At 43.4% G+C, this 25149-nt stretch overlaps 2 protein-coding genes across 4 annotated transcripts; both read right to left on the bottom strand.

Annotated features, from left to right (window-relative positions):
• Positions 1-6287: 6287 nt before the first annotated feature.
• LOC110538341 (nucleolar protein 12) lies at positions 6288-8630 on the bottom strand. Its single transcript, XM_021625094.2, has 6 exons — positions 8423-8630; positions 7983-8088; positions 7781-7829; positions 7455-7612; positions 7277-7368; positions 6288-6866 (listed from the first exon to the last, which is right to left on the bottom strand). The coding sequence occupies exons 1-6, from the start codon at positions 8533-8535 to the stop codon at positions 6653-6655; spliced, it is 732 nt and encodes a 243-aa protein (XP_021480769.2). The 5' UTR covers positions 8536-8630; the 3' UTR covers positions 6288-6652.
• A 2730-nt stretch (positions 8631-11360) lies between these two features.
• LOC110538342 (sterol regulatory element-binding protein 2) lies at positions 11361-24634 on the bottom strand. Of its 3 annotated transcripts, none has more exons than XM_021625095.2 (19): positions 24284-24634; positions 19302-19832; positions 18966-19120; positions 18640-18789; positions 18133-18408; positions 17750-17861; positions 17512-17663; positions 17176-17380; positions 16805-16980; positions 16372-16621; positions 16071-16240; positions 15771-15942; positions 15545-15662; positions 15349-15452; positions 14951-15083; positions 13121-13295; positions 12415-12591; positions 12206-12320; positions 11361-12042 (listed from the first exon to the last, which is right to left on the bottom strand). In XM_021625095.2, the coding sequence occupies exons 1-19, from the start codon at positions 24381-24383 to the stop codon at positions 11822-11824; spliced, it is 3492 nt and encodes a 1163-aa protein (XP_021480770.2). In that variant the 5' UTR covers positions 24384-24634; the 3' UTR covers positions 11361-11821. The 3 variants fall into 3 exon arrangements, with proteins under 3 accessions (XP_021480770.2, XP_021480773.2, XP_021480772.2); XM_021625098.2 differs by having other exon boundaries at positions 18646-18789; XM_021625097.2 differs by having other exon boundaries at positions 18972-19120.
• Positions 24635-25149: the final 515 nt, after the last annotated feature.

The following is a 25149-nucleotide window of genomic DNA, read 5'->3' as shown; positions in this document are numbered from 1 at the left end:
CGACTATGACCATTGAGAGAACTGTTCGTTTCAGATTTGCGAAGGAGGGACTGGCTGGTGGCATCGTAACTCCTCAAGGGAGAAAAATTGCGACTTTCACGACCATGACCATTTATCAAGCTGTTCCCATCAGATTTGCGAAGCAGGGTTTGGTTGGAGGCATCATAAGCCCTTCTTGAGGGAGATGAGCTTCTGCTGTCACGGCCATTTAAGGAGTTACTTGTTTCAGATTTGCGGACCAGGGATTGTCTGGGGCTTTCGTAACCCCCCCTTGAAGGGGCGGAGCTTCGTGTGTCACGTCCACGACCATTTAAGGAGCTGTCTGCCTCATTCTTGCGCAATGCACTTTTAAAATCTGAAACAGAGTTGACCTGTGATATGGAACCAACTGAACTGGCCATCGATATTACATTTTTATTCAAGCCTCTAATATCAACACCTCGTCCAAAAGAGCTCTGGGGGGGACCTCTAGAAGTCTGGTCCCACCCCTGAGACCAGCCCTCAGAGTCTACGCCCCGCCTGTTGAGGGAGGTGGTACATTCACTTCGTTTGAATGGGGAGGTGTTTCGTAAGGGTGAAGAGGAGCGGGACAGAGAGGAGCTTTGTCTCGATGCATTTAACTTCCCAGACTCCTGATAGGAAGGGGAGTTTCTTCTACTGTATGAGCTGTTGAAACCCCTCCGGTTAGTGGAGGCCAGGGATTCTGCTATCTTAAAAGGGGTGGGGCTTGGGGAGCGAGGGCCCACCTGAGCCTCAACCTCGATGGTGAGATCAAATGCGTCAGGAGGTTCAGGGATTTCCAGAGGCAAGTCTGGGTTTAGTATCTCTGGGTTTAACCTGTCTGAGGCCAGCCCCAGGTTAGGGTTCCTGAAGGGGATGGTAGCTTTGGGCTCAGGGCTCCGGTTGCTGTAGAGGGGGTGTCCCCTCTCTGAATGGCGGTAAATGGGAGGGGGGCTCTGATCCCTGAGAGAACGGGCACCTTTCGCCCTCCCCAGAGAGAAGTAGCCACTTTCACGATTCCTTTCTTCTTTTAACCCTAAAAAAGAAAAACACTCCATCACATGGTATACTAAACACTGTTATTAGTGATACATTCCAAGGAGTTGTAAGGATGTCCACAACACAGTTCTACAAGATACTTCCACACTACTACCAATAAGTCCCACCTCAACTCATGATATTGAACACAGGTACCTGACAACATCATCATGTAAATAACACCTATGAATGTAATAGGATACAGTTGAAGTTGGAAGTTTACATACACCTTAACCAAATACATTTAAACTCAGTTTTTCACAATTCCTGACATTTAATCCTAGTACCAATTCCCTGTTAAAGGTCAGTTAGGATCACCACTTTATTTTAAGAATGTGAAATGTCAGAATAATAGTTGAGTGAATGATTAATTTAAGCTTTTATTTTCTTTCATCACATTCCCAGTGGGTCAGAAGTTTACATACACTCAATTAGTATTTGGTAGCACTGCCTTTAAATTGTTTAGCTTGTGTCAAACATTTCGGGTAGCCTTCCACAAGCTTCCCACAATAAGTTGGGTGAATTTTGGACCATTCCTCCTGACAGAGGTGGTGTGACTGTGTCAGGTTTGTAGGCCTCCTTGCTCGGACACACTTTTTCAGTTCTGCCCACACATTTTCTATAGGATTGAGGTCAGGGCTTTGTGATGGCCACTCCAATACCTTGACATTGTTGTCCTTTTTTGTTGCCATTTTGCCACAACTTTGGAAGTATGCTTGGTGTCATTGTCCAATTGGAAGACCCATTGTAACCAAGATTTCCTGACTGATGTCTTGAGATGTTGCTTCAATATATCCACATAAATTTCCATCCTCATGATGCCATCTATTTTGTGAAGTGCACCAGTCCCTCCTGCAGCAAAGCACCCACACATCATGATCCTGCCACCCCCGTGCTTCACAGTTGGGATGGTGTTCTTCGGCTTTCTCCAAAAAGTAAGATCTTTGTCCCCATGTGCAGTTGCAAACCATAGTCTGGCTTTTTTATGGCGGTTTTGGAGCAGTGGCTTCTTCCTTGCTGAGCAGCCTTTCAGGTTATGTCGATATAGGACTCGTTTTACTGTGGATATAGATACCTTTGTACCTGTTTCCTCCAGCATCTTCACAAGGTCCTTTGCTGTTGTTCGTTCATCTTTAGGAGACAGAACGCGCCTCCTTCCTGAGCGGTATGACGGCTGCGTTGTCCCATGGTGTTTATACTTGCGTACTATTGTTTGTACAGATGAACGTGGTACCTTCAGGTGTTTGGAAATTGTTCTCAAGAATGAACCAGACTTGTGGAGGTCTACAATATTTTTTCTGAGGACTTGGCTGATTTCTTTTGATTTTCTTTTGATGTCAAGCAAAGAGGCACTGAGTTTGAAGGTAGGCCTTGAAATACATCCACAGGTACACCTCCAATTGACTCAAATGATGTCAATTAGCCTATCAGAAGCTTCTAAAGCCATGACATAATTTTCTGGAATTTTCCAAGCTGTTTAAAGGCACAGTCAACTTAGTGTATGTAAACTTCTGACCCACTGGAATTGTGATACAGTGAATTATAAGTGAAATAATCTGTCTGTAAACAATTGTTGGAAAAATTACTTGTGTCATGCACAAAGTAGACTTGCCAAAACTATAGTTTGATAACAATAAATTTGTGGAGTGGTTGAAAAACTAGTTTTAATGATTCCAACCTAAGTGCATGTAAACGTCCGACTTCAACTGTACATGTGGTTAAGTGCAGTCCTCACCTGAGTGTCTGCCAATCGTGCCCCTGCTGTTGTCCTCCTCCATCCAGGCTTTGGGGTTGGTTCGGTGGGGTGGTGGGTCCAGGCGGGTCATGGTGAGGTGGGTTGAGCGGTACCGGAGAGGCAGGTAGTCGTCCTCTGCACTGATGGAGCCACTGAGATCAGTGTAGACACTCTGGTCCCGACAGCTGGAAGAGGAGATAGTGATATAATGTTGGAGAGAGGGAGAGAAGGAGGGAGTGAGAAAGTATATATATTGTCCCTCTAGAATCGCAATATAGGGCTCATTGACTACTTGGTTTACAAAGCATGCTCAATGAGCTTCTTGTTTGACGTTCTTCGTACCTAGTTCGTAAATGACATTTCCCCCCTGCAAAATACCTAAATATAAAGCCCAATGAAATGCCAAGTCTCCAAAGATATCTCAACACAAGTGCATAGAGTGAACAAACATTATTTTGTACTAAGCTTCTATCTCAGACACACACTAGAGCCAATAGATTCTGAAGAGAACCTGTCAGTGCTGTCGTCGTCTCCGTCACAGATGTAGAGGTCACAGTCAGGGCTCAGGATGCATAAGGAGCTTTCCTCGTAACCCAGCTGATCTCCGCTGACATCACAGTAGCTGCTCACCACTGACAGGCCATCAGAGTCCTCCTGATAGGTCAATGAGAACACACATACCACTCACAACATACGGCAAACAAAAACAGAACATCAGCCAATAGGTGACTTAATGTATTGAAGTGTAATACCATGTTAACTAGCACTTTCTGCAATTGTCAGTAATTCTGGTTAAACGAAATTCAATGTCCATTTTCACAAAAAACAAATAGCAGACACTGACAAATACTGTTTGTACTATGAGAGAAAAGCAAACACTGACAAGATAAGACAGTGAGCAGCCATATAAACTAAACGTTTAGTTGGAACTAGCACAATTTAACTCACTAGGCCTACAATGCCTCATTCATTTACAGATACATATTAACAATGAACACAGGTTTAACACAGTCATCATTATCAAACCTGAACGCAACACTTCCAAGTCTCTCTTTATAGATTAATTTCCATATGCGGAAGTTCATGAATAGTGTCTCCCCTCTGTCTCACTCTTCTGTTCCTCAAGACCTCCCTCTCATACTCACAAGTTCTGTCTGTCTCTCGATTAGAGTTACACTGTTGTAACTTTACCTAGATTGTAGTTCTCCTCATTATTATTTCATAGAAGTTTTTTTCTTGACATATACAACCCTTCTGGGTTGTCTTAAAATACATATTCTCATCTTCAGTTTGACTTGAATTAATGGCAATATCAACAACAACTTTATAATATTATAGTACAAGGTAGGTATACAAAAGATATTGCAATGTAACACAGCAATGAAAAGCAATGAGATAAGATCTGACTTCCACAAAATGTATATTTGCCTAATTTGTGGCGATCAGAGGCAAAACAAGGAGAGTGCTAATGCTACCAATTAACAGTCGTGGCCTCATAAATGAATGCGCCTTTGCAATGACATACTATGTGTAGATGTGGGCCGGCCGGTGCTTTCTGTAACCTGCCTTCATGTATAATGTTACCAGTGATTCCCAAAAGGGCAGTAAATGATCTCCCTTCATTCATTTGTAATGGGAGCATTCTCTTCACCGCCCTCTTCGTATCTTTTTTCCCTCATACGTTCCTCCTTATTCACTACACTCAACACAGGGTCATGCCTCACCAACGTCTGTTACTGAGCACTTTGTAGTGAATTCAGCACTGGGTGTTACTGGTTAAATGGAGTAGCTTCCCCTTCCGGAACGAAAAAGTCTGCTAGCCAAAGTTTAAGTAGACTCAAAGTCAACATTACCACTCAGCCATTTCCCTTACTTCCTCTCGTGTATTGATCCTTGACTGTCTGACCTCAATGTATATCTGACCCTTTCCATGACTCCATATCTTACCTTCCACCTGTCTGTATAGGCCCAGATAATTACTCACCACTCTTCTAGTCCCCTCTCCCTCTGTCTTGGCACTGCTATCCCTCTCCACTGCCTGTGGTGCTGGTGGAGTGGCTTGCCCTGGCTCCTTCTCCACTGTGAGGCTCTGCTGTGGTGTTTCGGCTGTACCCGTGCCTGTACTCGTTCGAGAGTGTAGGTGCTTCTGGCGCAGGCAGTCGTGGCAGCGGGAGGAGTCGAAGATGTTGGGCTGAAACTTGGGACAGATAAGGTCATCGCCGGAGAGGGGCATGGCGCGGCAAGAGGTGGCAGGCGCTCACTCATCGCACCCCTCAGAGATCACTGAGGAACAACACAGGCTGTAAAGGCAGATATAACCAAACACAGTATTTAATAATGAACCTAAAACACCACAAAGTAGAAAAAGGTGGTTGTAGTAAAACAGTAGTACCAGTAGTACTTCAGGAAAAATTGTAGATTTCAAAAGAATATACAGTAGTCCATGAGGAGAAAAAAACAGCTAAAACCCTTTCAACATTTATATGAAATGTACACAGTGTAAGACATTGATGGGATATTATTGCAGCGTAGCTGTAGTCGAGCTGGAAGCAATGCTGTAGCATATTTGATCCACAAGGGTCATTATTTCATGGTTAGTGTGATAAAACGGAACAGTTAAGCTAAGTGAAAACTAATTACACACGAGGATATAGTGAAACACAATACAGAAAGGAAGATAATAGAAGTCTTTCCAGCATATTATTAATATAATTACTAAACGTCACTGAAAGCACTTGGTAACATCCCAATTTAAAAACATTTCAGCAATAAAAATCTAAATACAAGTCAAAGTCTTGAATAATTCATTGCTAGATTTCTTAATGTATATTATTTTCCATTGAATTATTCTCTCCTGAATTTGAGAGGAAGAGGTTTTCAACGATACCTGACAGAAGAGTCCTCAGCCGTCAGTTAAACTGAGAATATGCCATTTAGAGAAAGATACTATACTGTCCATCAGACCCCCGGCACATGCCTCTTCCTCTGCTCACAATCCCCCTGAGGCTCTTACTCTTACATGGATCTGATTGGCTGTTCCGACAATGGATGAAACTGATGCACTTCTGACTGCCATGTTGGCTCTGCTTAACTTTACAGAGAACCTATCAGTCTGCCAGATCTAGAACCAATATGGAGTCAGTTGCATGACAGTTACTCAATTGAAGGTTGTATTAGATATCATGAGCTTTAGAAAGCAAAATGAACTGCTTGTGACAGATGGCCCGCGTTAGCTCAGGTTAGTGTAAATAAATAAACACTGCTAAGGTATGAGAATAGCATACATTAAAATCCTTGATTATACAGCATTTCTTGAAATCAATCAAACAAATGAGGGCATAGGGGTACTATGTCTAGAAATACACACGTAAAGATCTATTCTCTGATGCTCTGAAAAGGATGTTGACTGAGGAGTCAGGTTTCCTATCAAACAATAGGCTATAGAACTAGAGGGATTCACAAACTATAGGTTTATACAAGGATATAAACGCTACAAAAATATTAAAGCAAGTGATTCGTATATATTCTTTTCTTTTAATCAAACTTTGAGCATATACACATTGTATGAAATACAACATTACCAAAGCAGTTAGCATATAAACAAACATGTAGAAAGGAGAGAGCCTAACACAGGAAACAGACAGGTCGTGTCCAATTGGTTAAACAAAGTGTTTGAAACGGCCGCTCTGGATCGAGCAGACATTGGCTTTCAATGAGAATGAATATGTGCAGTTTGTGTATTTGTGATTTTGTTTGCTCCGTAGACTTTCCAAACTGGTACCATACAAACTCTAAATGTCTATCATGGATGCTTAGGATCCTGATCAAACAAAGAGGCCAGACAGACCCTTACACTGCAAATCTATTTTTTCATAACTCTCAGTCCTTGTGATGTACCCTCTTCCCAGTCAGTCTGCGTCTTTGTTTCTTGCTGGTCCTCCCAACTCTGTTCTTCTCAATTCTGCCCTTCTTGTCTGTGGCACCTGGCTTCTTGTCTGTTGGCCGGCCTCGTCCTTTGCCTTCCTGCTTCCCTTTCCTGCTTCCCTTCCGCTGCGTCTGGTGAGCGTGGAGCGAGGCGTTCAGTGAGCAGATTCTGCAGAGAGGGAGGAGGGGGGATAATAACTTGTGAGAATAACTTGCCACCACAGTGCTCATATTGTTATATAGGCATCATATTAGACTAAATTAGCTGTCAGAACTGAATACAGAATGAGAATAGAACAGGAATTGGGGGCTCATTACTATTCATTAGCAGGGCATATAGCACAGTTGTTGAGGAATAATGCAATTTGCATAAATTATTACCCGCTTTTTAAAATCCTCCAGTGATTATGACCATTATCAATAACACATAAATGTTATTGATAGACACGTCAAATGACACATTTTCATTTTTTAGGATATGAAGCCACAAATTGTGCATTCAAATATTTTAAATATTATTGACAAGGAAAGAGTACAAGGGTTTTTCATTAAATGTGAGTGAAGATAAACACAACATACTTTTTATTGAGGATGGGATTCCCAGATTTCTTTGGCATTGGGCCCATTTTCTCCTGCTCCTCCACCACCTCCTCCTCACCATCCTCAGTAACCTTCAAAAGAAAATGTACAGTTTGAATATCTTTCAGAGAAACTATTTCAAAACAAGGGACGTGGAAATCTGAAACAAACGCTTTACCTGATTGGTTGCTGGTGCAAAGAGGCTGGCCCCTGTGAGGTCAAGGTCACTGATGGTAGTTACGGTAACAGTATGGTTGGGGTGATCGTACTGTACAGACTCGGTTGTGCCCGTTATCACATCCTCCAATTCATCTTCTTCATCATCATCATCCTCATCTGTGGAGAATTAACCATAACAATAAGAGTAAGTAAGCAGATGAAATGGATTCACACTACATGTTTACTTCTGGTTAAACCTGAAATCGCAGACAAGGGCAAGTGAAGGCATCCAACAATATTCTGTCAAGCTTGGCTGACATGTTTGATTATTTCGCTCAAACTCACCGAGAGCCTCTTTTCTTTCCTGCAGCAACTTCAAATACTCCTTGTGTCTCTGGAATTAAAGAGTAAATATGATTCGTGCCCCCTTCTGTCCACATTGTTAGTATTCCCTTCATCAAAAACGCTACTAAAGTAACAAGTTTTACACACCATGTCTACTTAACACTTAAATTACATTTTGTGCCTTCTCTTAGCCGGTGTTTACCTCTTCTTTGACTCTCTTCTGCTCCTCCTTTATCTTGTTCTGGATTTCCACCACTGCTGCTTTCCTCCTCTCCACCTTTCTCTTGTGGAATCCTGTGAGATAATCCCTGCAAGAGATACGATAAGTCAAACAGATGAGTACATTCATGACAAGTCACTTGTCGTCACTTTCTTGCATTCACCAATACTTAACTACTGACAGGATTAATGGGAACTTGGCAAACCAATTAGAGGTGCACTAAACACATTTCTCAAAGACAGAGGCAGGATGATGTGGCTTATGATTCTCTATCAACGATGAAGGCATATCATACAAGCTGACCATGTAAATGAGACCTACCTAGCAATCTAGCTAGTTTAGCCAGAGATGCTCTATAGTTAGCTAACGTTAGCTTGCTATGCGTTGGGACTCCTGTGCTGTTTATAATATGCCAAACTCACTGTCGCTCGTTATCGTTGAACATGACCACACATTTTTCTCTTTTCTTAGATCCAGGTTTAAATTTATCATGCTTCCCTTTTTCCTTTTTGTTCCAGTTCTTCAAGTTTTTCATTTTGAGAACACGTGAGCTTGTTTTTCAGCTGGCTTTTTGCTTCAGAATATCCTGCTTTGTATGTGCATCATACAATGTGGTCCGACTGGGACAACCTCCCAAGCACTTTGGTTCTTTGAAATTGTGCTCAGTTCTAGAAGAGTAATTGAAAAAAGTGCATCGAAATTAAATGTTAGTTATTCAGAATTCTGATGCAAGTAAAATAACATTGCCGTGCATATATTAAACATTGATAAGTGAACAACTTTAATATTGCAACGATATTTATGGACAATGTGTTGAAAATACAAAAAGCAATTGGCTGCTATCAAAAATGTAGCACTGTTGAAACCAAAGCCTACCAGGGTGGAATAATCTGTTTGGTGGACACTGCCTACACCAGAGCAGTGTGAAGTAGTGTGAAGTTGAGCAGTGTGAAGTTGCAGTGCAGTTTCAAACAGAGACCACTTTCCACTCTGAACATGACACCGGGTAGTCAAATACTGGGAGCCACAGTCTGCTGTGACATTCCTACAGATTAATACAGAGAGCGAGTCTGGAGACACAATAGTTATTTCTACTGTGGGGAGTGGCTGTAAGACACCACTATTCAGCCCAAGTCAAAGAAAAGATTTCAGCAAGGGGAGATGGAGACAGAAAAGTAGGGCACATACATCATGAGCTCAATAATAAGGGCAGGGACTGAGGAAGAGGGAGCCGAGGGGCAGAGAGAAAGAACCAGCAACTAGCTAAGCAGGAATAGAGACCAGTAAAGTGTGGGTGGTCTTCTTCCCCCACCTTCAGGTGGATAAACAAAACCAATGTAGTTTTGTTGACCAGCCCATTCACTAGTTCCAGTGAAACACCTAAATAAGGATCAAGATGAGTGTGTGAGCGTAATGCAGAACACTAACATTGCTTTGACAGTGTTCTGTCTAAAAACATCTTGTTTTGGCAACATCCTTTTTACTGTAGCATCCCTTACTGCTTGGCATTTATAGCGATTTAAAATAAGACACGAACACACACATTCTGTCCATGGCAATCTTTTATTAAAAAACTAAATCATACATATAAATCCAGAAAACAATACATAGAGGAGAAAACATTAGATTAGATATTTTGTAACATTAGAAATCGTAGTAAATCCATTCACTGTAGATGGTTGGTTGTGCAGCACGTACTAGCCCACACTAACCTGTCTGATCAATTCAATCTGAAATAACGGTGCAGATACAAGGGACATGGTTGGGTAAATTGACACCATACAGTGGTGAATACAGCTGGGTTGAACTGGAAGACATGCAGTAGGTCTTTCTCATATTAGGGTAAAGTGTAAACACATTTCTGTGCATTGGAGTTCATGTCAAAAACACTACAATGTGCCAAATATTGATGACCTATAAAACTGCCATACTAATTACTTGGACAACAGTACTTCCTGCATAATTAAAAAAAAAAAAAAAATGTTTAAGTCACTCCAGCAGTTTATATCCCTAGGTTGCCTTGACAATATAAAACAATGAGGAAACAAGATTGCTAAAAATAAAAAAAACTGAGCATGTATAATATTACAGACATTAAATAAGAAAATCAGAACTCAAAGATGAGAATGACGAAAGTGACAAAGTCTAGCCAACAGACAATACAGTTAAAAGCAATTGGACAGATTCCACAATGATAGTTCTGACACTGAAAACATAACAAAATAATTGTTAACTACATCAAGGCCATTATGCTCGAGAGCTTCCCAATCAGATTGGTCAGAATCAACCTTACTAGTGACAGTGACCGAACTGTTTGGTCAATAACAGTCAACTCACTCCGGTCCCGGGCTGGTGGCCAATACACAAACCATTTAACCTTCTAAGAGTTGATAGAACCTTCTTTTCTACCCATTTGTTTCCCCTCTCGCATACATAAGAACATCCTGCTTCATTCTATTCAAGACAGCTGTCTCTACATGGCTACAGAATGTACAATCTATATACAATCACAAATGTGATACTGTGTATGTGACTGACTGCGCATATATATATATATATATATATATATATATATATATATATATATATATATATATATATATATATATATGTGTAACCTGTAAAGAATTGGGCTTTGATTTTCCATTTAGGGTGATGCTCCAATCCATGAACCTTTTTTCTTGTTGAAAAATGAATGGCACTTCTCCAGTGCTGGCCCATTAATATTGCACTGCTGAGTCTAAATAAAGCTGCTCTGTGTATTGTACGACTACTGTAAATTGTCACCATGCCAACTGGTGTGGTACTACAGTATATTGCGCTTGAGTACACTGGCATTGTACAGTCAATGAGGTAGACATAAATAGATACTACTCTGCACTGTACTGTGAGAAGCAAGTTATTTTGAATTTTACAGTAGATGCTAGAGGGTGACTATCATAGCTAGAATGCACTGAAGCCACAGTCGGTCTCCTTGCGTTGAACTATTGTATTGGGCTGTCAAAAATACATACATTTTAAATGTATCATTGTGAAGCTTGGACGTACATGACATTTTAGCATTTAGCATCTAGAACTTGTGGAATGCCAGTGCATGTGCAGCCCGTCATCTACCTGTGACATTACAGCTCTGTAAAAAAGCTTAAGACACAACGAGCACAACCTCTTGTGGATGAAGGTCCATTCATCGCGGGGCAAAACTCAAAATAGCTGTTGGCTAATTAGCCAACCAAAGAGAGAGACTGAATTGTATGTGGATGAGACCCAATGGCAGCCATTTTGACCCTTTATCCCTTTGGGGCCTATAAGCAGATTCTCTCTACGCTAAGCAGTGTTAGCAACATTACAGTGTTAGCATTATACCAGTGAGCATGTGAGAAACCATGTGCAGTGGTCCAGTGTATGGGCTGCATTATATACATTCTCCTTCTGTGAGGATATGGGGGTGTGTTTGTTAGGCCTGTGTGACATTAAATATGACACTGCCAGAATGTTAACCGTAGTCAATGTTCAGGTTGGCAGTGTGAAGATTGAAGGTCCCTTTTGGTATCTCTCCTGTATAGTGATATGTCCATGAGATACGACTGTTCGCGTTGTTGACTATTAGATGCTATGTGGAAATGGCTGACTAGTAATTTATCAGTGCTATGTCTATAGGGCTAGGTGACTGTTCTGGGATCTGTATGAGTGGGCTAATTTCTAATATGTGGTGGAGAATAACTCATCACTGACCACTGATCGGGACTCTGAGTGAGTAGATCACAAGTCAGGGTTAATATGTGTGGGTCTAACTGATTTGAGATCTGTCTGAGGGAGAATCATCAGGAGGCCGCGATGGTGGTGCCCCCGCTGAGGCGGAGCAGGATCTGCTGGCAGTCCTGTAGGGAGCGGCGGTCGCCCACACGCTCAAGGGTGCGCTTGGCCTCGGCCAGCAGGCGGGCGCGGTGCCCTGGTGGTGTCAGCAGGGGTAAGGGTAGGTGGCGGCATGCCAGCAGGATGGCATGAGCCCTTTCACGCTCACCCAGAACACAGTCACCCTCAGCTGCAGGGCGGAGGAGGAGAAGAGGGGAGGAGGAAAAAGTAAAGAGAGTAGGTCAGTACAGTTGGAAAGCACTACATTTGTTTTAATTTGACATCAAATAACATTTGATATCAACTTCAAATGGTATCATTCATGATAATAATTGAAGTGTGGGTGTCCTTACCCGTGGTGTATCCAGGGGTGTTGGTCCTGCGTCGGAGGCTGTGCTCCAGTAGCTGGTGTGTACGGGTGGGACTGGCTCCAGCCATCAGCCTCACTGTGGTCTCATGTAGGAACACCTGGGAGAGGACAAGAGAGGGAACATACATCATTACACCACAGATAGCCATGAATAATCCATGAATAATCCAGCAGGTCTGAAGCCCTAGTTACCTTGTGTTGTGCCTGTCTGTAGCATTGGCCCAGCCTTCGCAACGAACTCAGGTCCCGCTGGAATCCCGCCAATTGGGAGCTAGAGGCGGGGCCTGGCTCCCCATTGCTGCTGCTTCCTCTTTGCCATAGGCTGGTCCTGAGGGTCAGCAAGAGGTCACAGACCAGGAGCTCCACCCCCTTGTTATAGGAAAGACAACAGTAAGGCAGAAATAAAAAATATAAATAAACTGTTGAACTACGTAATAAATGACTACACAATGAGAAACTAAGAGGCATATGGGACAGTACATGCACCGTAAGCAGTGTCTCGACCTGGATATGGTATGTTGCAGGTGCCTGCAGATTTGGGAGGCCTCTGTACTGCACTGCAGACACATTGCACTGGGCTGCAGGATCATGCAATGCAACTACAATGCACCACAGCCACCCCTTACCACCAACGCACTACCACTATACCTAGCTAGAGTCCGCTTGTACCTGTGCTTTTGTGAGTCAAACGAGAACCCATGCAACGGTCACCGTGTGCAGTATATGTTTGTTCATGGTGTGTATGTGTAATATGACCAATGAACACTGTGAATCAACCAAACTCCATTACAACCTTTACTGCATGTATATACACAAAGGTTAGGGTTGGTTCAAATAGAAATCACAGAGAGTGCATATTTTCACTTGCATCCCATACACCCACATTTTGGGAGAGTACCTTGTTGAGCCAGTTGCCAGACTGGGTGGACAGGGGAACAGAGATGCTGGTGCGCAGGTAGCTGCTGGCCCTGTCGCAGTGAGACAGACAGGCCACCGCCCCCTCTCCCTTCAGAGGAGACAGGCTCATCTGCACCGCCTTACACAGCAGCAGCACAGCCTTGGGCAACGGATGACTGCAGGATGACAGGGAAAACAACATAGGATTATGGCAATGCTTCTAATGTCCTTTACATACACGCCACTGGGACCATGCTCCCACACTTCCAAGACATCTACTGAAAACGGTGCATGAAGAAGACCCGCAACATCATCAAGGACCCCACATACTCCAGCCACGAGCTGTTCACTACGTTACTGTCAGGCAGACGGTATCAGAGCATGAGGTCTGATACCAACGGGCTCAGAGACCACCTGCTCTTATACTCCACACCTTAGCACAACTGATGTTACCAGACTCTTATTAAGATGACTAAATACTGCATAATTTAAACACTTGTCCCTGAATCCCCCCTTCCCCAAACATGTATAAATATTGGACACTAAATTGTACCTTCCTGTATTATACTTATGCTAAAATGTTTATTCTATTCTACTGAGCCATTTACTTTATATTCCTATTCTTATCTTTTATTATTTCTTATTGTTGTTTTATTGTCCAGAAGGAACCTGCCAGTAACAATTTCTTTGGACGGTGTACAGTCGTGGCCAAAAGTTTTGAGAATGACACATTCATTTCCACAAAGTTTGCTGCTTCAGTGTCTTTAGATATTTTTTGTTTTGATGTTACTATGGAATTCTGAAGTATAATTACAAGCATTTCATAAGTGTCAAAGGCTTTTATTGACAGTCACGTGAAGTTGATGCAAAGATTCAATATTTGCAGTGTTGACCCTTCTTTTTCAAGAACTCTGCAATCCGTCCTGGCATGCTGTCAATTAACTTCTGGGCCACATCCTGACTGATGGCAGCCCATTCTTGCATAATCAATGCTTGGAGTTTGCCAGAATTTGTGGGTTTTTGTTTGTCCACCCGCCTCTTGAGGATGGACCACAAGTTCTCAATGGGATTAAGGTCTGGGGAGTTTCCTGGCCATGGACCCAAAATATTGATGTTTTGTTCCCCGAGCCACTTAGTTATCACTTTTGCCTTATGGCAAGGTGCTCCACCATGCTGGAAAATACATTGTTCGTCACCAAACTGTTCCTGGATGGTTGGGAGAATTTGCTCTCGGAGAATGTGTTGGTACCATTCTTTATTCATGGCTGTGTTCTTAGGCAAAATTGTGAGTGAGCCCACTCCCTTGGCTGAGAAGCAACCCCACACATGAATGGTCTCAGGATGCTTTACTGTTGGCATGACACAGGACTGATGGTAGTGCTCACCTTGTCTTCTCCGGACAAGCTTTTTTCCAGACGCCCCAAACAATCAGAAAGGGATTCATCAGATAAAATGACTTTACCCCAGTCCTCAGCAGTCCAATCCCTGTACCTTTTGCAGAATATCAGTCTGTCCCTGATGTTTCTCCTGGAGAGAAGTGGCTTCTTTGCTGCCCTTCTTGACACCAGGCCATCCTCCAAAAGTCTTCGCCTCACCGTGGGTGCAGATGCACTCACACCTGCCTGCTGACATTCCTGAGCAAGCTCTGAATTGCAATTCATCTGATCACTCTTTATAACATTCTGGAGTATATGTAAATTGCCATCATACAAACTGAGGCAGCAGACTTTGTAAAAATTAAGATTTGTGTCATTCTCAAAACTTTTGGCCACGACTGTATACCAGGTGTATCTCGTACATACGATTAATAAAACACACAAAGTATACTGACTCGAGGGTATGGAGAGCTCTGGGCATGCGCTCTGCCTCTGCCAGCAGCGACCTCACAGCGACATCATCTCCTTGCAGCCAATGGGCAGCAGCCTTTAGGACCAATGCCCACCAGCGACTCACTGGGTCTGCCACTAAGCAGAGATTACATGACAACATTAGACTTCAACTGTGGCATCGAGAGGTCAAGCAAAAAATTTTCACGTTATATGGAATTAGTCAATTATGTTAATCATAAAGAGTTTCTTTAGTGTTCAAGATACATATGAGAAGAATAAAATCTATACACATTCACAGCCTCAGATCATCTCGTAGGAAACAAAGATGAGATAAATCTGTAAAGAAATCAGTCCCACACAGAACATGGTGTGGTTCACACTAACGTGTGCATTCCAGTACCTGGCATGGTGGTGTGATTAGGTGGGGCTGGGAAGGGAGGTGAGGAGGACTCCTCTGTGCAGCTGTTCAATAGCTGGAGAAACTCCAAGGCACTGGAGAACTCCCTGAGAGAGAGAGAAAAGAAAACAAAGTAAAGTAAACAATTTGCATAGGTAAACAGAAGAGTGACTGGGCACCGTGAGGACCCTGGCCTTACCCCGAGTCGTTCTTGGGCTTGTCTGCCTCCGTGTCAGTGTGGGGCTGGATGAGGGAGTGCACAGCTCTCTCCAGCAGCTTCTCACAGAAACAACGATGCAGCTGGGCGATGGGGTCAGCTAAAGGAAGAGAGAGAAAGAAGGAGGGAAAGATAATTAAAAGGCCCAATTGCATGAGGGCATTTCTGTATACACTATTAGCTCTTCCGTCAACTTTATTGTTCATACCTGGGTCTCTCTGGGAAGTGTACACGCCCTCTCTGCTCTCAGACTTCACAGACCAATCACAGCTGAGAAAGAACTGCCTGCCCAATGGGGTGAAGAGCCAGTGCAAACAGTCAGGGATGGGCTTGGAGTCTGATTGGCTGGCCACACCCTCAGCACAGCTCAAAAGGTAACCCTGGGACACAGACATGTAGGGAAAGATGACAGTGTGTGGATAGTATCAGAGATATCATTACCATAGCAGTAATGGAGGGATGTGGAGGATTAGTAATGGAGGATGGAGAGATGCCCTGAGACACTCACAGGCAGGCAGGAGAGGTGGTGGCCCAGTACAGTGCGCAAAGCTGTTGCCGCGGTGACATAGATATGGGCCTGCTGGGTGGGGGCCATCTTGCTTTGGGCGCTCTCACTGAGGTTGACGGCACTCATAGACAGAGACAGAGCCCACAGGCCACTGCTCTGGGGTAGCTTCCCTACACAGAGAGAGAGAGAGAGAGAGAAGTTCCAGACAGAGGATGGGGTACTACTGTGTTATGTTATCGTGTTTACAATGACAAAGGATACTGACCTAGGCTCAATGTTCTAGACTATTCAGTGTTGTCACCTGTGAGTTGCAGCTGGCTCAGCCTATGGTAGACCAGAGCTGCGTCCCGGGAGCTGGTCTTGGACTCCTCCCCCTTGTGCTTCCCACCAACCTGGCGAACCAGCCAGCCCAGAGGGGTGGGGTGATGCAGACAGTAGCGAATTAGGTTCCAGGAGAGGGAGAAGAGGAGGTCCCAACTGGTGGTGGGCAGGGCTCTGGTCAAGACTGACAGGCAGGTTTTCAAACTGGCCACGGCTGCTGTATAGTCACCCTGTAGGAGTGGAGAGGTGGGAAAATCTATATGAATACTTATGGAACTTGGCATTGATGTACCTATAGATAAGAGATGGTTTTACCCAATCAGGGCACCAGTTTAAGAGATCCTCAAACACAAGTACAGAGAAAAACAATAAGGTAGGGAAAATCCTACAGACATAAAGGGATGTGAACTCACTCTGTTGAGATGTAGGTCTGCTTGTTTACGCTGCCTCCAGAAGGAGACTGATTTGGGCGAGTGGAGGGGGGTGACAGGCTCCCAGAGGTAGAGGACCCTAACACAGCCCCACACTGCCCCAACACCGCTCAAAATCCACACCGTCAACCATGGCAACAGGCACCAAAGCCAGGTCGCTGTGGGAAAGAGAGGGAGGAGTCAGTATAAGATACATATACTCCAATACATCCTCAAAACAACTCCCAAACGGGAACTCTTACTGGGAACTACTACTGTTAAGAAAAATATTGACTGACTATAATAGCCTATCGTGAATGTATGCATGCAATAGGACTTGTATGGTCAGTGTAAGAGTAACCTAAAGGTCTGACCAAAGTTCTGGGTCTGGCTGGGTAATGAGAACAGTGTCCTGGAGGCTCCGTGTGCAGAGGTCAAGCTAGAGCTGCTCTGGGCCTCAGATCCCAGGAGAGAGGGCAGGGGGTTGAGGGAGAGGCAGAAGAAGGTGAGGGCGCAGAGGAGGAGACGAGAGCGATCCATCACTCCTACAGAAGAGGGTGAGCCAGGCTCACTCTTCACCTGAGTGAAGGAGAGAGAGAGAGAATAGTTCAACTACTATGTAAGTGTTCAACCTTTGCAACATTCAATTCAAACAATTTCCACACAACAACAAAAACATTACAGTTTCTTGACTATCATCATCACAGTACCTGCTCATGGTCCAGTAAGGGACTGCCAGGCTCGGAGTCGATGCAGTATGGAGAGAACTCACGAGGAGATCCTGATCCAGACTCTGAGGCTGGAGGTGACATCATCAGCATCTCTGGTTTCATCTCCACATCGTCAGACAGCACCACTGACTCTGACAGAGAGGAAGTGGGAGAGAGCCCAATGTGTTACGTGAACTGAAGTTGTGATGGATTAACTAGTAATAAATGGGGGACTTACTGTTCTTGCTGTTCATCTTGAGGGCCAGGTTCTCCTGCCGTAGTTTGTGGTTGACCTGCTGCAGGTATTTGATGTAGTCGATGGCTTTCCTCAGCACTCCTGACTTGTGCATCTGCGTACAAACACATTAGCAATGCGTCAGTGTACATTTGGTGAGAGTGCCCTATACGAACAAGTCCATTCCTCTGACTTCCATGTACTCTAGGAAATACCAAGAGTCTGTGGTTTAGCATATAGCCTAATTAGGTTTCACATTCAAATTGTTCTAGCATGCTCCTCTGAGTTTCTATCAGACTTGGACCACAAAATAAAACTAAACCCACTGTTCCTGTAAGGTCAAAGATAGTCAATATTGGATTATTGTATCACTTGGTTTTCCTGACCTTAGCGTCGCCGCCCATGACCAGGTCTCTCAGCTCCAGGATCTTGTCATTGATGGAGGAGCGGTACCTCTTCTCGATGATGTTGTGGGTGGTTCTCCTCTCCCCCTCCTTCATCACCCCCCCTGGACCCATCACCATTCCCATCCCGTGGTCCATCACCTGCCTGTTCCCACCTACACAGTGGGAGGTGCCTGACGACAGCTGTTTGATGGGCAGCTTGTCTCCGCCCCCCATCATGACAGGCACAGTGGTCAGGATGTTACTGCCCATCAGAGTCTGAGGGAAGAGTTAAGGTAAAAGTCAGTGGTGACATATGAAACAGCTAAGATACTGAGGGGGACAGAGCAGAGAAGCATGTTCAATGGAATTCTTTTCTCATCTCTATTTAAAGTACTTTTCAGTACAAGTTCAGGATTAATCTGGGTCTTCGTGACCGTCCCCATTAGACCCTGAGCAGAGAGAATAGAAAGGGAGAGAGCGAAGCAGACAGATAGTATAGAGACCTACCGGTACCTGTAGAGTCTGTGTCTGGATAGGATGGGTCAAGGTGGTGATCCCAGGGTTCTGCATGGTGGACAGAACCTGTGTCCCATCAGGTTTCAGGGTGGTCAGAACCAGATTCTCGGTCTTCAGAATCTGAGGCTGGTGGACCAGAAGCTGAGAGAGAGCAGGGACACTGGATCAGTTACAACCAGTGATGCCATACACAACACAAGGTCTATGGTTACAACATGCTAGGATCTGCACGTATTTAGAGAGACTTTATAAAGATTGGATGCAGCTAGTTTTGATCAGGGACTCAAACATGGTAAAGTATGAAGCTTGATACTCACGGGTACCTGTTGAACCTGCTGTTGCATGGTGTGGACTGTAGGAGCGGTGGAGAGAGTCTGGATGGTCTGGCCCGTCTGCAGTAGTCTCTGGTGCTGGATGGTCATGGGTTGAACCTGTGGTGATGTCATTATGCTCTGCATCTGCGGTTGGAGGACTGTGGGAAAAAAGAGAGGTATGCAGTATGGAGACATTATCAAAGAGCACCATTCATATAGAAAAGCATGTAGGACTGAATATCTTCACATGATAAACATCTTTAAGTGCATTTCTAATGAATAACCACCGTTTCCCAGTGACCTAATCTTTTCAGTAAAATAAAAAAAAGTTGCTCTAACCTTGGAAGCTTGTAGTGGGACTCTGGTGGCAGATGACAGGGTTCTGGATGAAGCGGGACTGGCCACCGCTGGATGTGATCATCACCGTCTGGGCCTGGGTCTGGATGGGCAGAGCCTGGTTGTGGGTCTGGACCAGGGTGTGCACAGGGAAGCTATGCGCCTGCATGGGGATGCTCTGGCTGTGGACCTGGATGGTGGGTTGCTGCTGGGGCTGAGGCTGGATGGCCTGCATCTGGGGCCGGGGCTGGAGCAGGGGAGGGGCGCGGATATGATGCTGCCCTGAAGAGAACGTCTGGACTGGGGTCTGTGGTGGGGTGAGGGGCAGGGACTGGGGGGCCAGTGTTTGGGTGGGGGTGAGGGTCACGTTGCTATTCTGGTAAACTGTGGTAGTGGTCTGGGGTGTCTGTGGGGCTTGAGGGGGTGGGCGTGGGGTGGCCCCAGCACCGTTCTGTAGGGAGCCCGCAGAGGCCATCTGGTCCTCAAAGAGGTCGGGGAAGTCCCCCACCTGGTTGCTGACGAACTGGAGCATCTCTGAGGAGAGAGAATAATTCAAGGGGTTCATGAGTCTCTGGTTGTGGGTGAGCTAAAATGCACTTTATTCTTAGACATAAAATCATGTGCAATGGCAATTAATTGACTAGACAACAAATTTGACTTTGGCTTAGACATAATCCATTGGTTAATATGGCCCTCTAGTGAGGTAGGGCTTCATTGTTGCAGTCAAATCAAATTTTATTTGTCACAAGTGCCAAATACAACTTAACCAACAACGCAGTTCAAGAAATACAGAGTTAATCAAATATTTACTAAATAAACTAAAGTAAATTGAAAAGTAACACAAGAAATGCACATAACAATAAAGAGGTGATATACAGGGGATACCAAGTTAAACGTGCAGGGGTACAGATTAGTAGAGGTAATTTGTAAAGTGACTATGCATAGATAAACAGTGAGTAGCAGTGTAAATAGGGGGAGGGGTCAATGTAAATAATATGGTGGCCATTTGATTAGTTGTTCAGCAGTCTTATGGCTTGGGGGTAGAAGCTGTTAAGGAGCCTTTTGGTCCTAGACTTGACGCTCCTGTACCGCTTGCTGTGGGGTAGCAGAGAGAACAGTCTATGACTTGGGTGACTGGGGTCTCTGACAATTTTTTGGTACTTCATCTGACACCGCCTAGTATATAGGTCCTGGATTTCAGGAAGCTTGGCCCCAGTGATGTACTGGGCCGTACAACCTGTCACAACTAGGGACTTTTCCAACGCCTTCAAAGGCCTGCCTTAAGGAGCTGGAGCTGGAGTTCCTAGCACTGCCCAAAATGATTATTTTTAATGTCATATAGAGTTTTTTAAAACAATCTTTATTAAGAACTGTCATTTTATTGTGAGGAACTGGAGTTTCATCTGACATTTTTTCAGTTTTGTCCTCGATTTTAAATTCAGGCTGTAATAAAACAGTGGAAATAGTCAAGGTGTGTGAATACTTTCTGAAGGCACTGCAGATTATTAACCTGCATTAGAAATTGGCCTTGAGTGAAGAGATCACAGGAAAGAGGAGAATCCACAGTGACCTTCAGTAGAGATTTACAACAGTGACAATGCTATTTACTGCCAGGGCAAGGTCACTGAAGGAATTAAGAGGTTTATGGAGTGGTGGCCTTGGTTTGATACACTGCTACTGTTCCGGCATTGAGTCAAGGAAGAGAGCGCCAGCTAATGCTTTGAGGAAAGCCTTCCAACGACTAGCCCTGAAAAATAACATGGTAATCTAGTACAGATGCCCTGAGAGACCATGAGAACGAGGTAAAAGAGCACCCTGGTAAGAACATTACTTCAGCTACTGGTGGAGTAGGTCTTGATCGTGGACAGCTGTACTGATAAGAGCTGTGGAGTTGAACGTGCAGTTTCAAACCGGTCTTGCAAGAAATGAGAGTATGAGAGCCTACATGTTGAAACTGTTTCGAACGCCCTCTACTGCAGGATGCGTTTAAGACTTGTCGATTTATCATAAGACCACATGGTGGCTAAATGTTCTCATGTGGTTTACCATTGTCTGGGGTGCATAACAAGCCTGTGATCAGTGGGAAGAGGGTGCCATTTCTCATTATTCAAATGACAGCTTTTTGTCCTGTTTAAAACGGCTGCTGTTAGCAATACTGCCAAAATCCCTTCTCTAATGACAATGTCAAAGACATTATACAGAAAGCATGTCCAGAGCATGGGCTTCAAAGGACTTTGGAATGGTCTTATAGATTCCACTGTGACAGGAGGAAAAAGTGTCCTGTAGGGACCTATGTATAGACAACGCTGCTAGAAGATGCGGGGTTAAAGAATATTCACACTTTTATCAATGAGGGGCTGCAACCTTGAACTCACACTTGCGATAAAGAAAGGCTAGACACCTAGGCCAATAAATGCATCGCATTTATGATTATGGGGACACCATTTATCAAAACGCAGCAGCCACAACTCTAAAACCCTTGGATGCAGTGTACCATAGCCTGCTTCGCTTTATCACAGGTGACAGGTTTAATATCACTGCATCCTTTATCAGAAGGTCAGCTGGACCTCAATTCCCGTAATTCCCTTAATTTCTCCTTTTCGTTTACAAAGCTATTCTGCACAAGCTTCCAACATCTCACTTCTGTTAAAGGAATACTTCGGGATTTTGGCAATGATGACCCTTTCCTACTTCCCCAGAGTCAGATGAACTCATGGATACCATTTGCATGTCTCTGTGTCCAGTATGAAGGAAGTTAGAGGTAGTAATGACTTGAAGTCTATGGGTATCTACTAGCATGCTAGCATTGAATTATCATGTGAGTAGTTTGTTTTCAGGGCACCATTGGGAATGAGACCCTGGCCTCAAATTGGCCTCCCCTGAATAAATAAAAGTTTATTAAATAAATAATAACATTACTGTAGAGTAACATTACTATAATAACATTATGGGTCGATTGATGAAGAAATGGCTTATAGGGTCCATCTCACATTCAAAAAGGCTTGGAAAAAAATAATAAGAGTCTAATATTAATCATTTATTAGAATTGTCTGCTTCATCGACCACACCAAAGACAGACTCACATGCACATGCGCACAGGCTCCACAGGGGTTTTGCTTTCAGAGGTGCAAAACAAAACAGAGCCCCAAGCCAATTGTGACACAAAGAACTAAAACTGTCAAAACTGGGACATTTTCCTAGGGCTGCTCAGAGCAGAGAAAATAGGTTATGTAACCAGAGCAGCTATTGCATTGGGAATAGTGGGGCCAGGATGATACCAGTATCACTCCTTAGTATTGTGGCAAGGAAACAAAACACATAGCGGATTTAACTTATTTAGGAAAACAGCCCTAATGTTGGAAACAAACATCTTATTGAATTATTTTCCAAGCCTTGACACACTATATTTCACAAACAGCAGGATAGATACAGCTATGCAGAGACCTTCTGAGGGGATCCTTAGTTCCAAGACTTAAATAGCCTAGATCTCATATAAAGGTATCATTAAAACACAAATTAGTTTCTAACCTATAGAGGAAAACAAAAGATTATACAGTCGCCCACCATCAAACTATTTAAGAGCTTTAGACTACATCTGGGTACCCTTTTTTTAAAAAGTTTCAATTGCTACCCAATCATTTCCAATTTACCGATATGTTTTCCTTTACATAGGTATAACATCTGACCAATTCAACTTACCAGATCTTTATTGTGGGGAGGAGTACATTTTTCATAAATAATTTAAGACTAAATTGAGTTAGACTCATACACAACATTCTCCTTTTAACATTATTTTGTTATACCCAAGTCAAGGGGTCATAACTCTTTGCATACTTCTCTTTTTAACACTAAAGAGGGATTACATAGCATAGTCCCCGGGTTCTCTTAGTTCCTGCACTGCAATGGGTCCCATTTATCCCATATTGTATGACAGCGTCACATCATTTCGGTGACTTAGCATTCAGTAATTGGAATCTGGTGACCTACGCTGGTCAATTCTGTGTCCAAAGCTCCATCCTTTCACAGTGTGCCAAGGGTAAAACTGCTGTTTTGATAAGATGGGAACGGTGATGCTATCTCCATACTGAGTCAATGTGCTGAGCCTATGAATGAGCAGGGTGAAGCAGACATGTTTTCCAGTCAAAAAACAGAAGGGGTATTAATGATGAGCCAGTAGACAGTGAGTCAATTTTTTCTCCATTATTGATGAACAAACCCTCAATGGTATGACAGCCAGGAGAGGGGTAGACAAGCATGACAAAAAAACATCTCAGAACAAAATGTAATGAAGAATATAGATAAATAGGAAACAAGTCAAACTAGGCTAAAAAGCCATTGGGAAAGTATAAGGAACTTTTTGCCTACAGGTAATTGAATGACACAGCTCACAGTTGAGTCACACTCAGTTACATTTGAGGAGTTGTTTATTCACACGCACACACTAAACTGTTGCATGACCACTGTTCTGTAGGCCAACCACCCATTTAAAATATGCTTGAATCTTCACTGATGTAAAATGCGATTGCAATATTAAATCAGTGACGCAGAATCATTTAAGGAAACTATTGTTTAGAAATGTACAATTGTGGAGTGCTAAGTGTATCTAAGTATCCTATGCAACGCCCCAAAATAAAGGGTGAACAAGTTCCAATCCTATGGCATCCACAATAGTTTCATGGTTGACGACACTGTCCTACTGCCAATATTTGACACAGACAGAAAGTATATCATTATTTATATACTCCTTTAATGTGATGTGCACCATAATTAGCTAGTCTAAATACAGTACCTATATGTAATTGTAACCAATTGACTATCAACAAGCGGGCTTGCTTGACACATGATACAAATCACCACTCCCGGCCTTACCGCGACGACGACACACAATACTGTCAGAAAGCAGAAATAGGACACAAACTTTCGTGGACAAACACACAAAATAATTCCATATTCTCTCATCAATTATGACATAAATAGTAACTCACCATCGATGTCGCCCAGTGTAAATTCGTCCCCTAGTTCTGACAAAGTCGGATCCATATTTTCCATGGTCGAGATGTACTCCCCACTAACGTTACTGTCCATAATAAAATTCAGAACTTCGCCTCCCCGGCTTTAACCGGAGGTTGCTGAAGGAAAGAACCAAGATGTCCAGAGATCTTTGAAGCGTTAACAACGCATAACGTCACTTTATCTTAGCTCTAAGTTTATTAAACTATCAGAGGACAGGTAACACCTCAACAATGCCCCAGAGGCCGATTTCTATTTAGATAAACTAATTCAGAATTTAGACGTCGCCATCTTGTTTCCACTACTTACGTCATTTACAAACAGCGTTTGTGAACCAGGACGACTCCTGATTGGCTTAATCCTGGCTGTTGTTGTCGTGAGACCAGGCACCATTGTCCAATAGAAATTTCACATTTACAGTGGCCTGATAGTACGTCAACGATCAGAAGCTTTCTTGAAATTTGCATTAACTCCGCCCAAATATTTTCTTTAAAGAAAGAGCCTATCCAAAGAGATTCACCCTAATAAATATTTAATTATATCTGACTTTATATATGAGCCCGCCCCATCTGAACAACATTATTAACGTTCTGGCTATCCCCAGATGTTAGCCATACCTACCATCAGGATGTGAATTACACAATAACAATTTAAAAGATCACTAATTAAAAATTCATATTCTCACGTTTATTTTGGAGGTATTTTTCTTTAAACTGCTTTGTTGGTTAAGGGCTTGTAAGTAAGCATTTCACTGTACGTACTACACCTGTTGTATTTGGCACATGTGACAAATTACATTTGATTAGATTCCATACTGCTACTAAACACAGTCACTTCTGTG

Source organism: Oncorhynchus mykiss, chromosome 12, assembly GCF_013265735.2.
Source record: "Oncorhynchus mykiss isolate Arlee chromosome 12, USDA_OmykA_1.1, whole genome shotgun sequence".
Taxonomy (NCBI): Eukaryota; Metazoa; Chordata; class Actinopteri; order Salmoniformes; family Salmonidae; genus Oncorhynchus; species Oncorhynchus mykiss.
Note: the sequence above shows the minus strand (reverse complement) of the source record. Positions and strands in the feature narration are given on the sequence as shown.

Bases quoted from the DNA above. Each gene is read 5' to 3' on its own strand.
- LOC110538342 (XM_021625095.2), bottom strand. From the start codon at position 24,383: ATGGACAGTAACGTTAGTGGGGAGTACATCTCGACCATGGAAAATATG. The intron at 12,592-13,120 runs GTACTCTCCCAA...TCCTATAACAAG, and splicing joins CTGGCAACTGGCTCAACAAG to GGGGTGGAGCTCCTGGTCTG. The intron at 12,043-12,205 runs GTAAGGACACCC...TCCGCCCTGCAG, and splicing joins CACCCCTGGATACACCACGG to CTGAGGGTGACTGTGTTCTG.
- LOC110538341 (XM_021625094.2), bottom strand. From the start codon at position 8,535: ATGAAAAACTTGAAGAACTGGAACAAAAAGGAAAAAGGGAAGCATGAT. The intron at 7,830-7,982 runs GTAAACACCGGC...CTTTAATTCCAG, and splicing joins AGAAGAGAGTCAAAGAAGAG to AGACACAAGGAGTATTTGAA. The intron at 7,613-7,780 runs GTGAGTTTGAGC...AATTCTCCACAG, and splicing joins GGAAAGAAAAGAGGCTCTCG to ATGAGGATGATGATGATGAA.